Below are 15,356 nucleotides of genomic sequence, written 5' to 3'. Positions count from 1 at the left end.
AGTAAAAGGTAGTTAAAGGAATCTACCAAAATTAAGGCTCTTGAAAGGTGGTAAAAGGTAACAAACACAATTTGACTTGGTTGTAAACTTTTCATCACCACCTCAATATATAATAAGTTTCCAATTCTTTTGAAGAATTCTATCTAGCCTAATTAAAAAATCTATGTGGTGCTAACAGGACCTGAGTGAGTCGGAGTTCATAGCAATGACGTAGAAGTAAACTGTGTAGAGTTCCGTGGTTGATGGCCTATCAGTGATGCCAAGGTTTCTTAGTGTTTTATGCCCCCAACGTTGTCTTCAAGGCAGCACTGCCTGGAAGGTGCTATGGTTAGGCATGGGTTAAGGTTAGGGTTAGGTTTAGGATAAGGTGCCTTTAAGTCGACGGTGGCAGCGCTGCCTGGAAGACAACGTTGGGGTCATAAAACACCATCGAGCCAACGCCAACAACATTTTCCGCCTTTTTGCCTCAGTTGATATTTAAATAAATTGCCCCTTGGGGACAGTAATTCACTGCTTAAGTCTGCGTGTGTGAGAATGTGTATTTGTGGGTAAGTGTGTGTGATGTGACACACTTTATTATTAATCTTTATTAATGTTAATGGTTGTTAAGTGTCATTTGTTTTTAAGAAGTGCCAAGGTTATTATTCACCTTATTGCTAAGGGCTATGGGTAAGTTAAGGACAACTGAAACTCAACTCGACACTACAAAAAAAGCATAATTGATCACAATTAGACATTAGTGTACCTAATAATTATGATGGGTGTGACAGTGTCCCACTTATACCTTATAGTAAGTAGCAATTAGTGCTTTGCATACCCAAAAAAAAAAGGGCTGCTGCTGCTTGATGTTGATGTTGTGTTGGTAGTAAAAAATATTGTGGAGGTAGTAAAAAAGGTAGTAAAAGGTCCTACCTTTCAATTCATCTCTATTGTACTGCAGTACAATAATATTTTCATGTCCAAAATATTGTATTGCTGCAGTCAAATACAGTACTGTGCTATGCAATGCAGTTTTTTCATGTCCAAAATATTGCATTTCCTGCATACAAACTGCAAATATTTCCTCCAAAACTGCAGTTTTGATACTCAGAAAACTGCCGTTTTGACACTTGAACTAGTGCTGTTATTTTTTTATTTGCCATGAATCAAGTTGACTTTCAACAGATATTATAATAATAATAATAATAATAATAATAATAATAATTACAAAAACATAACTAGAAATGCAATTCCAAGGAATTACCAGTGCATGAAAATGCTAAAGTTGTGATGTAAAATATCATGTATAGTTAAAAAAGATAATACAGAGATGGTTACTACGGTGATGCTAGGATAGACATGGTGGTTGCATAGCTTAATAAAAGTTGATAGTTTAAAAGTAGACTGTTTAAAAGCTGAATGTAGATAGTTTAAAAGTTGTTGATAGACAGTAGATAGTTTAAAAGTTGTTGATAGACAGCTAGTTTAATAGATAGTTTAATGATAGTTTAAAAGTAGACCGTTTAAAAGTTGAAGGTAAATAGTTTAAAAGTTGTTGACAGACTGGAAGTTGAATGAATGTTGATATTCAAATAGTTTAATGGCTGTGTATAGGTAGATATTTGACGATAACTGAAAGTTGGAATGGCTCTAATGTTTGCTAGCAGTTATGCTAAGATTTTTAACTATGTTAACCATGTTACTTAGCTAACGTTTTCTAGCAGTTTTGTTAAACATGCTAGCAATGCTAACATGCTAACTATGTTAACCATGTGACTTAGCTAACCTAGCTAATCATTTTTAGTAGTTATGTTAACTAACATGCTAAGTATGTTAACCATATGACTTAGCTAACCTAGCTAATCATTTTTAGTAGTTATGCTAACTATGTTATCTAACATGCTAAGTATGCTAACCATATGACTTAGTTAACCTAGCTAATCATTTTTATCAGTTTTGCTAAAAATGCTAGCCATGCTAACCATGCTAACTAGCTACAGTGGGTAGGAGTCATAGTTGATGACAAGTGTTGATATAGTTGATGACAAGGTAAAAGTTGTTGATAGACAGCTAGTTTAATAGATAGTTTAATAATAGTTTAAAAGTAGACTGTTTAAAAGTTGAATGTATATAGTTTAAAAGTTGAATGTAGATAGTTTAAATGTTGTTGATAGACAGCTAGTTTAATAGATAGATAGTTTAATGATAGTTTAAAAGTAGACCGTTTAAAAGTTGAATGTAAAAAGTTCAGTAGTTTAGTGGGTTACATTGTTTAACAGTGTATTATTGTAGTGAGGACTTTTTTATTTTGAAACAATTTTGGGCAGAGGAAACAGTTGAATAGGATGTGTAGTCTTAATTGACCCAGATTGTATGCTTAAAGCCTGCAGGTGGCCGGCCATAGGATTCTAATTGCTTAATGGCCGTATTATGATGTCATAATCGGCAATGTTAAGTCTATGGGGATTTTTAAAAAGTTTTCTTTAATAGTTTAAAAAGTATAAAAGTTTCAAAGTTGAAAAGACATAGCAACCCGATCTGTTTGAAGACCTACGTTACAAAGTTTGAATGAAGTTTCTAAGTTGAACTGTTCAAGAGAAATTGCGTGCGGAAAAAGTGGTAAGCGGAATAATAATAAGAAGCCTAGGAAGAACAGGACAGTGCATTTTCATGCACTGTAAATAATGACATTTCAAGAATGTTTAAAGCAGTCATGGAATTTAAAATGGTGTGGCATAGTTAAATAACGGCATACATACAGTGAGCCTCAAATCCCATTGTCACCTGCTTCATATAAAATAAAAAAAAAAAACTTGAAATGACCGCTGTAAAACAGGCGCCACACCAGCCCACTAACGTTATATCATGCCGCGCAGCTATAGGAAGTCCCAGTAAGTTTAGCTTGGTATCAACTCATAGGCAGTGAATGGGATACCCGCTAGAATGCTAGCTTTGTATGCGAAGCTAAGCAAATAAACATACAAAACCCGTTGTGTGGTGGACATAAAAAAAAAAATTATTTGAGGTAACATGCATATACATGTAAATCCGTATTTTGAGGTAACATCACATATATAGCAATTGTATAAGAGCACACACAGTCTCATATTCCATTTCTTTAGACGAAACTCTCTTTTTCTATGCCTTGCTCAGGAGGTACAAACTAATCAGATAGCATACACAGCAATGCAGTAGCAAATTAAACTGGCGCTGAAAGAGGGTGTAAAGCACAAATTAAAGTTTGAAGCCGCACTCTTTTTTCGTGAGTTTATACTGTTAGTGAGCATCTAAAGAGGTATGGTTGTGCTAACTTTGTATCTAGGCTGAAGTGCTATGATTATGACAATAGAGAAAACACACAAATGAACAATAATTACAAATTCCAGTCTTTGAGGGAGTGGTTCTTCCTCCGATTCTGGCTCAATCATGTACGGCTCAATATGTATCTCTATGAGTGTATCGCTCCAGTAAACGGGCTCTGGGGCATACATTGCAGTTTTAAGATTCAGATAGAAGCTGGAGCCTGATTTGAGTTGTCATTGGCTGCAAGGCAAATAATTATTCATTTGGATGCCAGGGGGCGCCAGATATCTGCTAAATTGGACCGCTTTAATCCCCCTCCTAGGGTTGGGCTTCATAGACTTCAAAACAAAAGAAATTGGTCATAAATGTATCTTGGCACATGCTCACATAGCAAATCCATATTGAAGTGACATGGATTGTCATCGTAACATATACCTCAGGTGGCTTTACATATACCTCAGGTGGCTCATGTGTAATGTTTTGGCGCTCTATAAGTGAAATTAAATTGAAATTGTAACTTTTTTTCCCTCCAGAAATCCTTCCATGAGGATGTTGTGGAAGTGATTTGCAAGCAGTTAGAGGAAGAAGAATCTATGCCAGAAGATCAGAGACCCACAGCTTTGGCCCGTTCTTATTATTTAAAGGTCAATATATTTTTTTCTTCGTATCATTAGCTCAGTTTCCCCACATTTCTTTATTTTTATCTTTAATGCATGAATTGCAGATGATCTTACCATATCCATGGTTGACAGGGGAAATGTTATAAACTTTGCTATCATTACCTGTTTTGAATATCTCAAATATAGCATGTGGTGATGAGAGTAACAGTTAATGACTAGATTTGGAATGAATGAAGAATGCCTATCAATCACTTAAAGGTTATGGGCTGGAAATCACGTACGATCGATAACTGCACGTTTAAATCCAACATTTTGGGAAAAGGTTTAAAGTTTGTTGTGTTAACTGTTGACATTTTATATTCCCTATCTGATTTAATTGGGGAAATATATAGGATAAGTTATGTGTCAACAGTTCATGGTACGTGAACTTTTAACCTTTAGGGTTGTGGTAATAAATAATCTACAGTTGTTTATAGAGAGAACACAAATGAACTTGTAGGTCACCTTTGTGCCAGAGGTCAAGTCAGCCGGCGCAACTTTTCACAAAAAAAAAAGTGTTTCAGGGAATGTAAAACTCTCGTAATGGTTCTTTCAGCTGATGGAGGAGGTTTTCACTTGGTTCAACAGCCAGGACCCTAAGGTTTGGGAAACTCGTACCAAACATCTTCCCCCGTAAGTTAATTCTTGTAAAACCTATGCTTTTACCATATACCCTGAGCTACCATGATACATGATGAATAAAAGATAGAATTCAGAAATACATTTTTGCAAGTTAATCTGTAGTAGGATATTGTGACTTTGGCACTCGTGGAAGTAGTGCAGCTACCAGATTAGGGTTCTTTGAGAAAAAGTGTTTAAGAGGTTTTCCTCTTCAGTTTACTCAATCATCCATGTCTCTTTGTTGAAAGCAGGAGTGAATTCCCATCTCACAGGCCCTCAATCCCACACCCCTGCAGCAGAATAGGGATGACAATAGGCTAGATCAGTATAGAAGAATATTCCAGAGTGGTAAGACATGAATACACTGCACTAAGCAAAGTTATAAGGTTCTGTCCAAAAGGTTTGATGTGCTTATTTCTATTGTGAAGTACATGGGAATTTCAAAGAAGGTCACCAAATACCTCCAGATAAATTTCACTCTTCAAGTGCACAGAATTTTCCAAATATTACATGATCCAGTCCATTCAGGAATTTGCTCTTGTGAGACTGATCAACTTAATGCTAATTTAAAGATTTTCGTAACAATAAACAATATTGTCAGTTCAGACCATTTTATGCTAATCACGCAATAATGCAAATGCAAGACTCCCCACCTCCAACTGGATCTTTTGTTCCCAGCTTGGAGAACTGGATGATATTTTAAATGTATTTATGCTCCGTTGCGCACTGACTGCGCATACATGCAAGTTTTCAACCACTGTCTCTGGTCAAAAGAAAACATAATTACAGTGCATGTTATTCGTAGGCTTCTTATTATTATTCCACTACCACCTTCTCTGCATTTAATTCAGCTTGAAGCACAAGCCTACCAGGAAGTGTTTGTGACAGTTTAAGGACAAGAAAGGGTGCATCAAAGGCTCAAAATAGTAGCAGCTAAAGACAATTTGTTGATACAGCACAAGTGATGGTGTAAAATAAAACATCTTTGGCGGCACAAAAAAAAAAAAAAAAAAACGTCCTTAATCTCATCGCAGATAGAATGATGGTTTCATATATATCACCATTGGTCTTTGCTAAGGCATCACGCTGGTTTACGCTGATATTCAGTGTTAAAGGTAAAAGAAATCTTTAAGAATTTGTGTTGTCTGTTTTGATCTCATCATAAATACAAGTGTATATTTTGGTTCTCTGATTCAGTACTCTGTTTCTATTTTTGGTGTATACAGCACAGAATCAAATGGTAAGATTGATAAGCTAAGTGATAAAGTTAGAGTATGCAGTAAAAGCTTTGTGTGAGAACAAATTGAAGTACCTGTGATATGTGACCCATCTCCTTCTACCCTTTTACTAACTGCCCACCATTCTGTCTCCTAGTGGCATACTTTCACATGCAGTAATGCCTCCAACTACTGAGCATATGTATGCTCAATGGTGTGAATGGGACGAACAGCGGAAGAGAAAAGACCAGACAATCCTGGACAGGAGCAACTGTCTGCTTGCTGTAAACATGGAGGAGGTATCCAACCTCACCCCGCTCACACATAACATCAACAATAAAATTAACAGAAAAATCTTCAGAGCTGCCAGGCTGAAGTCAAAAGGTAAATACTATTGAATTGTACTTGACAATAATTTAGTTAAGGATTTGTGGTTGCAATCTATTTTGCATATGATATTTAAATGTGTGGATGCCATTCTCAGCATTCCTTGCTCAGAAATTGTGCTTCATCTGCATAGCTGTTGAAATTGAAAATATATTGGTTAATATTACCTAATGCCAGCGTATATATAGGGGTAGGGGACCAAGACTGCTTTATTGAGGTGCACCAAATGGTCAATTGTGTTCACTGACATATTATGATCCCCTTGACTACATTTTTTTTCTCTCTGCAATGTAAGTTTGAAACCATGTTAAGACATTACCTGAGAGACCAAGCCATTTTTCAGGTGGTGAATTAAAATGTTGTGATTATTGTAGTGAAATGCTTCACTCAAATATAAAAGAATTAGGATTGACACTTGGTTTTAAGTCAGAACTTGAGTCTTAGCTTTCAAAGCTCAGTGCAAGAGTGTGAACTGTGTGATTTCCAACTAAACCAATCCTAAAAGAAATAATGTGGAATCAAATGGCCAAAGGCTTTCTCATGTATGAATGTAGTGTGTGAAAATGGATGGAGGACACCAGCATAGCATATTGCCAGTAAAATCATGTCTTTCATGGTAAGTGAGAATGAGATTAGAATTGGCATTTACTCAGGGAAAATGTGCAAGCAAGCATGTGTATGTTGGGAAGATGTGGTCCATTAATTCAGGCCAATTGTATGTCAGTTTCAGCCCAGTAGTAAAACTGAAACTTAACTCTTGCAGACAGACATTATCAAAGTTGAAAAAAACTAAATGTATTGTTTTTGTTGTTATAATATCCAGTAACAAGTAATATCACTCCAATAACGTGTGAATGAAACCGACGTACTAGGTTTTATACAATTATTTAGAACATAATTTTGAAATTTGTTTGGGTGCATGAATGCAGGTATGAAAGAGAGGCTGTCTAAAGTCGACATGGATACAGGCTGGTCTCAAGAGGATGAGCGACAGTGTTCCCTTTGTCAGAAATATGGTGACTCAAAATCAAATGTAAGTATCAGCAACTTCAAAGTGCATTTATTATGATGCACTGTAAGACTGCCAGCTCAAAAGCTTGTGCACACAAGTTGGGATTTGACGTTAGATTTGAGCGTAGCCACTGCTCTGCCATGCATTTAAGTGTGGCAATGAGCGTACGCCTGTCCTATGCCTCATGCGTTCATTTCGGCAAATGAGTGCCATTATGTTTTCAGGTTGTACGTACACCTGCCCCGATCTTGTGAATGCAATATCTCAAGAACGCCTCAATTTGCACCTGCTTCAAATTTGGTATGAATGTTCAATTGCATTCAAAGATTAACTGATTAGATTTTGGTGGTCAAAGTTAAAGGTCACTGTGACCATCAAAGTCCCATCCTTGTGAACGTGATTTCTCAAGAATGCCAACTTTAGTAAGGATGTTTACTTGGACTCTTCAGATTAAAGGATACACTTTTTTTAGGACTAAGTTCATGATGTCTTTGACCACATGTGTGTCGCTTTCTCATGAACGCAATATCTCAAGAATGCCTTGAGGCACATTCTTCAAATTTGGTATGAACATTCACTTGGACTAAAAGATCAACTGGTTAGATTCCTTTCAACTCTATAACATCTATTACATACCTCGCTACAGAAATGTATGTCAACCAGAAATTCACTTAATGATCATGATGCATTTTGGTGCTCCTACCACCCTTCCTGGTACTGCATTAGCCATTATGTCTAGCCTATCCAAAATGTTTTTGTTCTGCTAGACCTACAAACAGTTATAAGTTCTAATGTTTGGAATAACGCCGTTTAAAAGAGCGGCATTAGGTAACAACGTTATTTTTTCAGTAACGGGGTAATCTAACTAATTACTTTTCCCGTCGTTACAACGCTGTTAACGTTACTGGACGTTAAATGAGGTGCATTACTATGCATTGATTGAATAAACTGTGTAATCCGAACGCACCCCTGGCTCACAGCTAGTAAGGAGGTGGGTTAATAACGACGTAAGCGATTATGATTGGCTAAGGCAGAGTCATGTTTCATGGTAGCCAATCAGAGCCAGTGTTTTTACACACTTGCCAGCACACGTGCCACACACACGCAACAGCTAAAATAGAGATTTGACAAAACAGCAGAGGTCTGGAGCAATCCGATGAAAAGTTGGCATTTTCAAGGTGGAGATATAAGCACTACTTCAAATTCATTGTGGTCAAAGGTTGTGTACATTATGTCCAGGAGCGAAGACTGTCGACGTAAGCAACTCTAATTTAATGAAGCATCTCACACACGCATCTAAAGCTAGTGGCCAAAAACACCGATACCTCCACCACAGATGATAGCTCGCCATCCACTAGCAAAGAAGGACTCGGAGCAAAGTCCTCCAAGCAGCAAAAGCTAAATCTTTCTGCCTCACAACAAAAACCAATGACACACAGGCTGAAGTCAACCGTAGGTCTGTCGATGTGCAATATCTTGAATTCAATAAAGCATCTATCTATCTAATACATATCGAAAGTTATGTAGCCTATAAACATCTGTCTGTTCTACTCATTTCAACTGGCTGCTCAAAACGGCCAAAAAAAATCCAAATTCTTTGACAAATAGCAACTTTTTTTTTTAACAGTAACGCAAATAGTTACTTTCCCTGGTAACGAGTTACTCTTATCATAGAGTAATTCAGTTACTAACTCAGTTACACTTTGGAACAAGTAGTGAGTAACTATAACTAATTACTTTTTTAAAGTAACGTTCCCAACACTGATTATAACACACGGGACCGACTTTATTAATAAGTCTACTTTTTCTGATCACATTATACATCACAATTGATTCTCAGCAGTCGACAGACAATCAAGTTACTGCAGTCAATATTTCCTTATTATATAATTTAACACATAGTTCACTGGGCTTTTTGTTAGTGGTAGAGTGCTAAGCTTTTGGTATATCACCATTAGTGAAAGTCGAGAGTTACTTACAGTGAGCTTATTGGAGCACTTAACTTCTGCACGGTGCTATACAGTGGGTCCCAGTTAAGTTTGGACGGGTTCCTTCATGAATCACGCACCCCATTTTCTCAGCAGAAATTGCACAAACTGCAGTTGACACAAACTATTTTTGATGTGACTTGACTTAACTGCTTCCATGACTCAGTGAGCCATTACCAAACATATATGATAATATAATAGCGTGAGTTTATATATCTTATACCCTACTTGTCACGGTTACTTATAGATGTGGTAGTGTAACGATAAGCGCATGAAACTTTCAGCGGGGGCACGGGAACTTAAATTGATCACGGTAGTTTAAGCTTACACTTAAACAGACAAAACATTCTAATATGAAAATGTAGATGCAATTGTTGTAAAATGGTGCAGCTCATTTAAGAAAGCCCCGTGCGCAGGGATGGAAAGAGAGAAAGCGAGAGGGGATGTGTGTTAGAACTTAGATGCGTGTGGAAAAAGTAGACGTGCTGTTGAGACTGGAGCGAGTCATATTCAAAATAATGCAAAAAACAAATCTGCAGATAAAACCAATTGCCCTCATTCATTGCAACCGCAGCATGCCTGCTTGCCGACGTTCAAACGAAAAAGATATCAAAGCACCTTTTGCGTTTGAATGTAGCACAATTTTTTTTTTAAACAGCTGGACAAATGATTTAGCTAATTAATTATAGCCTGCACACCAGCAATTGTTGAACATTTACCTGTACAAGACAGTAGCCCAGCCTAACAAGCATGTTGCATGTTGTAGGCCTACTGTAGACATTTCATTTAAATTGCAACCGCAACATGCCTGTTAGCCGACGTTCAAACGACAACGAAAAAGATATCAAAGCAACAAGAGGGTTGAGTCTGAATGACAACGGAGTTCAGACTCATATTGCTCTTCATAACCATTTCTTTTTGAGCACGTCCGAATCCCAGGACATGACGCACTGGACATTATAATAGGCTTGAGATATAATTCCAAAGGGGGCAGATAGGGGCCTCCTGCACTTAAAACTTCACAAACTTAAAAAGATTGAACGAAGCATCCCGAAATTTGAAATTGTGATCAGTGACTGGCATCGGGTGAAACTTTTCGAAGTTGAACAGGCTATTAAAAACTATTTGCGCACCTCAATGTCACAGGAGAGACTGGGCTCTCCATTCTATGAATTGAAAAAGACGTTATGCTACCTGCAAACTGGCCTATGATTTCATTGCTGAGTTTGCGGCAAAGCAAAACAATGTTTTTTCAGTGTCAGGATATGGCGAGTCAGTGTCATTTATTTGTCCAATGTTAGCCTACAGACCAGTTTCCATAGTGCACATCTTATCAACAGTTTGAATGTCGTGTGTTTTTCTGCTCATTGACAAATACCGTTCAGCACAATGATTCATGCCCAATTAATTTCCCCTGTTAAAGTGTTCGCCTTTGTTACACTATTTGGTTTCGTGATGTAGCCTATGATAAACACCATATGGCCAAATATGTGACTCAGCTAATGTTATAGGCTATACAATTTCCCCTCTTAAAGACAAGCTGGTGTAGCTTATTAGACTAGGCTACTAAAATGCACCGACGGCAGCCTTGGCTATGTGTAAAGTAAGCTATCACATGATTTCATGCACACAAGTTCATGCATCTGTCAAGTTCGCACAGGGCCTCGCACCATCTGTCAAGTTCGCACAGGGCCTCGCACCCCCTTGCGACGGGCCTGCAGCTCCTCCTAAGACAGCGAGGAAAAAGTAAAAATATGCGATAAACCCGGGAAAAGTTGACAGGTTTGTTTCGGTCCCAGTGATTATTTGTGAAATTGTGCAAACGACAGCCTTTTCAAGGCATTTCAAGGAAGGTGTCGTATGCAAGCTCCCAAATTGACCCAGTAGCCTACAGAAGGCATCAATAAATTGTTGGGACTGGGGAGGGTCATGCGTTTTTTCTCAATCACTTTGGAGGGGCAAATTTCTTGCTGGCGAGGGAGGTTCACGTCTTTTTTGATTAACGCTCCCAAAACTCCTCCGGTAGCCCCTTAAATAAATAACGAACAGTCCCTAATTGATTATAGCCTGTAGGCCTACAGGGTTCTCCGCGCTTCTGTCGTTTGGCGACAATCCGGTGCAACCAGGCCAAGACAGATATTTTAGAGAGAAGGAGAGACGCCGGTGCAGCTCAGATGTCTTCTTTTTTTTCTTTATTCTTTAGTAAAAGGTGCAGAACATTATTAAACTTTGACTAACGTTTCGATGTGTCGTTGTTTTTGACTAACAAACATCGAAACGTTAGTCAAAGTTTAATAATGTTCTGCACCTTTTACTAAAGAATAAAGAAAATTAAGAAGACATCTGAGCTGCACCGGCATCTCTCCTTCTCTCTCTCACACACTTTTTGGCTTTGGCTAAATATTTCTAAAATCAAAGAGTTTCACTAGTCACATGTTTTAACAAGGAACACTTGTTATTGAACTAATAACAGACGTGTGTCGAAAATTGACTTTATTTTCCATATAGAGAAATAACAAATGCAGAGTCTAACCAAGGTCAATCTTGCCAAAAAAGCCCTCAAACCTGAAAACACATGAGGCAAAAGTGCAAAACATCACAAAACTAACTAAACTAACACGCCGCGATATTTTTGTATTGCAATCATTGTAGCCTACAGTTGTAACATAGCGTAACAGTCGCTTTTACTCCCGTATCGCTCATTATAAAGAACGCTTAACGTGTCCCAAAAACAGCTATCAATTAATCACCAAACGTCTTATAAACAAGTATTGCCAGGAGCAACACCTTGCAAAAAATGATAACAATAGGCCTAGGCCTTAATGGCTCTGCTCCTGCCTAGATTCAAACTCAGAACTGCCTGAAATTTGCAGACCTGTTATGGAAATACGCGCATTAACCCACTCGACCGTCAGACAACGCTATCTGCTTCGAGTAGGCCTATGGGTAGGACTGTAGCCTACACTGGTTGCTGTGGCACAGTCTTGAGTGACCGAATTCGTTTTCCTTTGTCATATGAATGCTGTCATTTTGTTAACATTACTGTTAAGGAGATGCTGTAGGCAAAGGCTATATTTAACATCGTTAGTGTAGTAAAACAAATCAGAACTATTCACAAGGTTTCTGGGCAGCATATTTATGTTCTGTTAGCAAGCAAACTTCTCATGACTACCGACAAAGTAGCCTACTGCCAGCTGACGAAGCTCTCATTTTAAAACATTACTGAGAGACAGGCACTGTACAATCAAGACATCTTGCCATTGAATCCAAAACTAAGTTTAACATTATGTACAAAGCTTATAGGCTACAGTGGACTAGCATGTTGCAGGGGCTGCTAAAAACACAGAGAAATGCACTGAAAACTCGGCCAATCACAGCCCTTGCTGTCGAATGCTCCGTCCGGTTCGACCGTGGAACGCCACAGCGGACTATGCTGCCCCCAAGCGGCTGCAGTTGTACTTACATTTCACCCAGCTGCGTAAATCACCTTGATGGTGAATGAAGTGTCAATTCTTAACTGGGACCCACTGTATGTGAATGAATGAGTTGCCCTGTAACTTTTTTATTGTACCTCAAGCTTTCTGCTTTTATATCCACAATTGCTTTAGGAGGCAGGAAGGTTACTCTACCTTGGACAGAATGAATGGGCCCATGTAAACTGCTCTATGTGGTCAGCGGAGGTATTTGAAGAGGATAATGGCTCCTTGATGCATGTCCATAGTGCTGTAGCCAGAGGAAGACTTATGGTAAGTTTATTTTACTACCCTGTGTCTGTTAATTCATCCTTATTACCTCCTCCTAAAAACCTACCTTAAAACAACAATGCATTGTTTATCTGTTCTTTGCCTCTTTCTGTCCTCCCCGACACAATGCCGTACCCAGCGATGTGAGCGTTGCAATAAGACAGGAGCAACAGTAGGCTGCTGTTTGACGTCTTGTCAGAGCAACTACCACTTCATGTGTGCCCGCACCAGGAACTGCGTTTTTCAAGATGATAAAAGAGTTTTTTGTCACAAGCACCGTGATCTCATCAGTGGGAAGGTACACACTGAGCCGTTTAGCTTTTCATACTGTATATTTCATACTATGCAAAATGCATCTTTTTTTTTAACCGTATTGTGTGTTTCCTGTCATTCACATTGTTACTCTACAGATGATCACAGGGCAGGGTTTTGAAGTTCTTCGGCGGGTTTATGTTGACTTTGAGGGCATTAGTCTACGCAGAAAATTTCTCACTGGAGTGGAGCCTGAGTCTGTAAACATAATGATAGGTATGTTTCTTTTGCTGTTGGAGTGGCACCAATGAAGTTTCTGCTTTATAGTGTCATTTTACAGTTTAAGGATCATGGTACTAACTAGCTCTTTCATGTTCAGGTTCTTTGCACATAGGCAAACTTGGTAAGCTGACTGGACTCTCATCTAAGCAAGGAAAGCTGTTTCCTGTGGGTTATGAGTAAGTAGCTGATTGCTAGTAACTTTGTCATCTAACTGAACTAATAGATTTCTAGAGTTATCATTTCTCCTTTGTTATTCTTATTTCCATTTCATTGTTTTGACCTAGATGCTCTCGCTGGTACTGGAGCACCAAAAATCCTCTTCGTCGCTGCAAGTACAAATGCAGAATTTGGGAAGTCAGACCACCGATGCAAGAGAAACCTGTGGAGGAGTGTCTAGATCAGGGAGACAACTGCACAATAGCCCATAGTCCCTGTCCAAATTCAGGTGAACATCCACTGAAAATACATACTTATTTACATTAGCCCACAAAGGTCCAATGAATTATTGTTTTGTACAAGTAGGCTACTTAACTACTTCAGGCATAGAATGGATATGTGTCATGCAATATTCATTCATTGAGAAATGTTTATTTATATGGCCAACCCTTTAAATCTAAATTGTTAGGTTTTAGCTGTAGAACAAAGTGCCAAAGCCAAGGCTATAGGAAGTTGTAATGTTTCTTATATGGTGTTAAGGGAGATTTTCATTTAGATATCTGTTTCTCGAGCATGAACAAACCCCCAGAGTGTAGCACTGTATCTGTCTGGCTACTTTAGCTGTTGGCTGCAGCAACTCGTTTTTTTCCCCCTGACGGACAGTATGGAAAGGACAGAATTCTCCTTTAAATCACTTGTACCTATTCATAAATTTTAAGTTTTAAAGGTGCATATCGCTAGCCTGACGTTGTCATACTCAAATTCTAGTCAGAATATGAGTCTGATACTGTTCCATTGGGATGTAATTATGGGGCGTGTTTCAACCGATACGGGGGGGATGCCTCTGCACTCAATTGGATAGACCTAACCAATCAGAGCAACGAAACAGCTTACCGTGAGATGTAGGAAGAACACACAAACCATCCTTCTTCTCCACAAATGCTTTAACATTGTTTTCTGGTCTTTTGTAAAAGTTATTGTGCCATCAATTTCTCCTACGTCGTTAGCGAAATCTAAGAGATACGTAGCAGGGTAGGCTAAACTGAAAACTTTCCCCGTTTTTAAATGATTCTGTTGAACACCGATATGCTACAAACGTTATTAATGTTATAAACAGCTGGAGAAGGCTGTCGCAAATCCCTTGAGCAGGTGGTCAATCAGAGATTTCAAACGAACAAGGGAACAACATGTCACAATGCAACACACTGTTTTCCTTTGATGAAGATGAAACCATGATTTTTCCCACATCTCAACTTTGGCCAAAGTTTTCAGAAATAATCGTTTTCAGTGATAAAACCTCATTGAAATAATATGCATTTATCCATATGGGGTCTTAGCTACAGCGTTTTTGTTGCAAACAAAATCAACTTAAGCCTGCTCAAATAACACTGTTGCTCACCTGTCCATCATCGTAAAGCCCTATTTGATTGGTCCGAACAGCTCTGGTTCGAGCATAATTGCTCCACAACGGAGCAATGCCAGACCGAACTTCCCGACCTCAAATGTTGTGGGCGGGGCTAAGTTCGGCTGGCACCCAGGCTAGCATATCGCTATCAAGTCTGGTGTAGCCAGTTCTATTGATTATAGTGGACACTAATTGTTGCAGAATACGCTCACAAACTTCAGTTACGTGCCTGGTGTAGCCTGCCTTTAAGTGCTGTTTTAGAGCTTTTGAAGCAGTGAAGCAAAAATAAAAAAGTGAATGTCAGAGATCTGAGATCCGCGCTGAGATGTCAGGCGGGAAAAAACAATATAAT

General features: G+C 38.6%; 1 protein-coding gene across 1 annotated transcript in view; it reads left to right on the top strand.

Moving 5' to 3' along the window:
* Positions 1-15,356, top strand: part of kmt2bb (lysine (K)-specific methyltransferase 2Bb) — a 94,989-nt gene that overhangs the window by 55,996 nt on the left and 23,637 nt on the right. Inside the window, exons 19-27 of the mRNA XM_048261956.1 lie at positions 3,816-3,926; positions 4,498-4,574; positions 5,937-6,163; positions 7,096-7,199; positions 12,775-12,912; positions 13,049-13,207; positions 13,320-13,437; positions 13,541-13,619; positions 13,728-13,888. Coding sequence (XP_048117913.1) covers positions 3,816-3,926; positions 4,498-4,574; positions 5,937-6,163; positions 7,096-7,199; positions 12,775-12,912; positions 13,049-13,207; positions 13,320-13,437; positions 13,541-13,619; positions 13,728-13,888 — 1,174 coding nt within the window. The remainder of the gene's footprint in view (positions 1-3,815; positions 3,927-4,497; positions 4,575-5,936; positions 6,164-7,095; positions 7,200-12,774; positions 12,913-13,048; positions 13,208-13,319; positions 13,438-13,540; positions 13,620-13,727; positions 13,889-15,356) is intronic.

Source organism: Alosa alosa, chromosome 13 (genome assembly GCF_017589495.1).
Source record: "Alosa alosa isolate M-15738 ecotype Scorff River chromosome 13, AALO_Geno_1.1, whole genome shotgun sequence".
Lineage (NCBI taxonomy): Eukaryota > Metazoa > Chordata > Actinopteri > Clupeiformes > Clupeidae > Alosa > Alosa alosa.
This window is presented reverse-complemented; position numbering and strand designations above follow the sequence as displayed.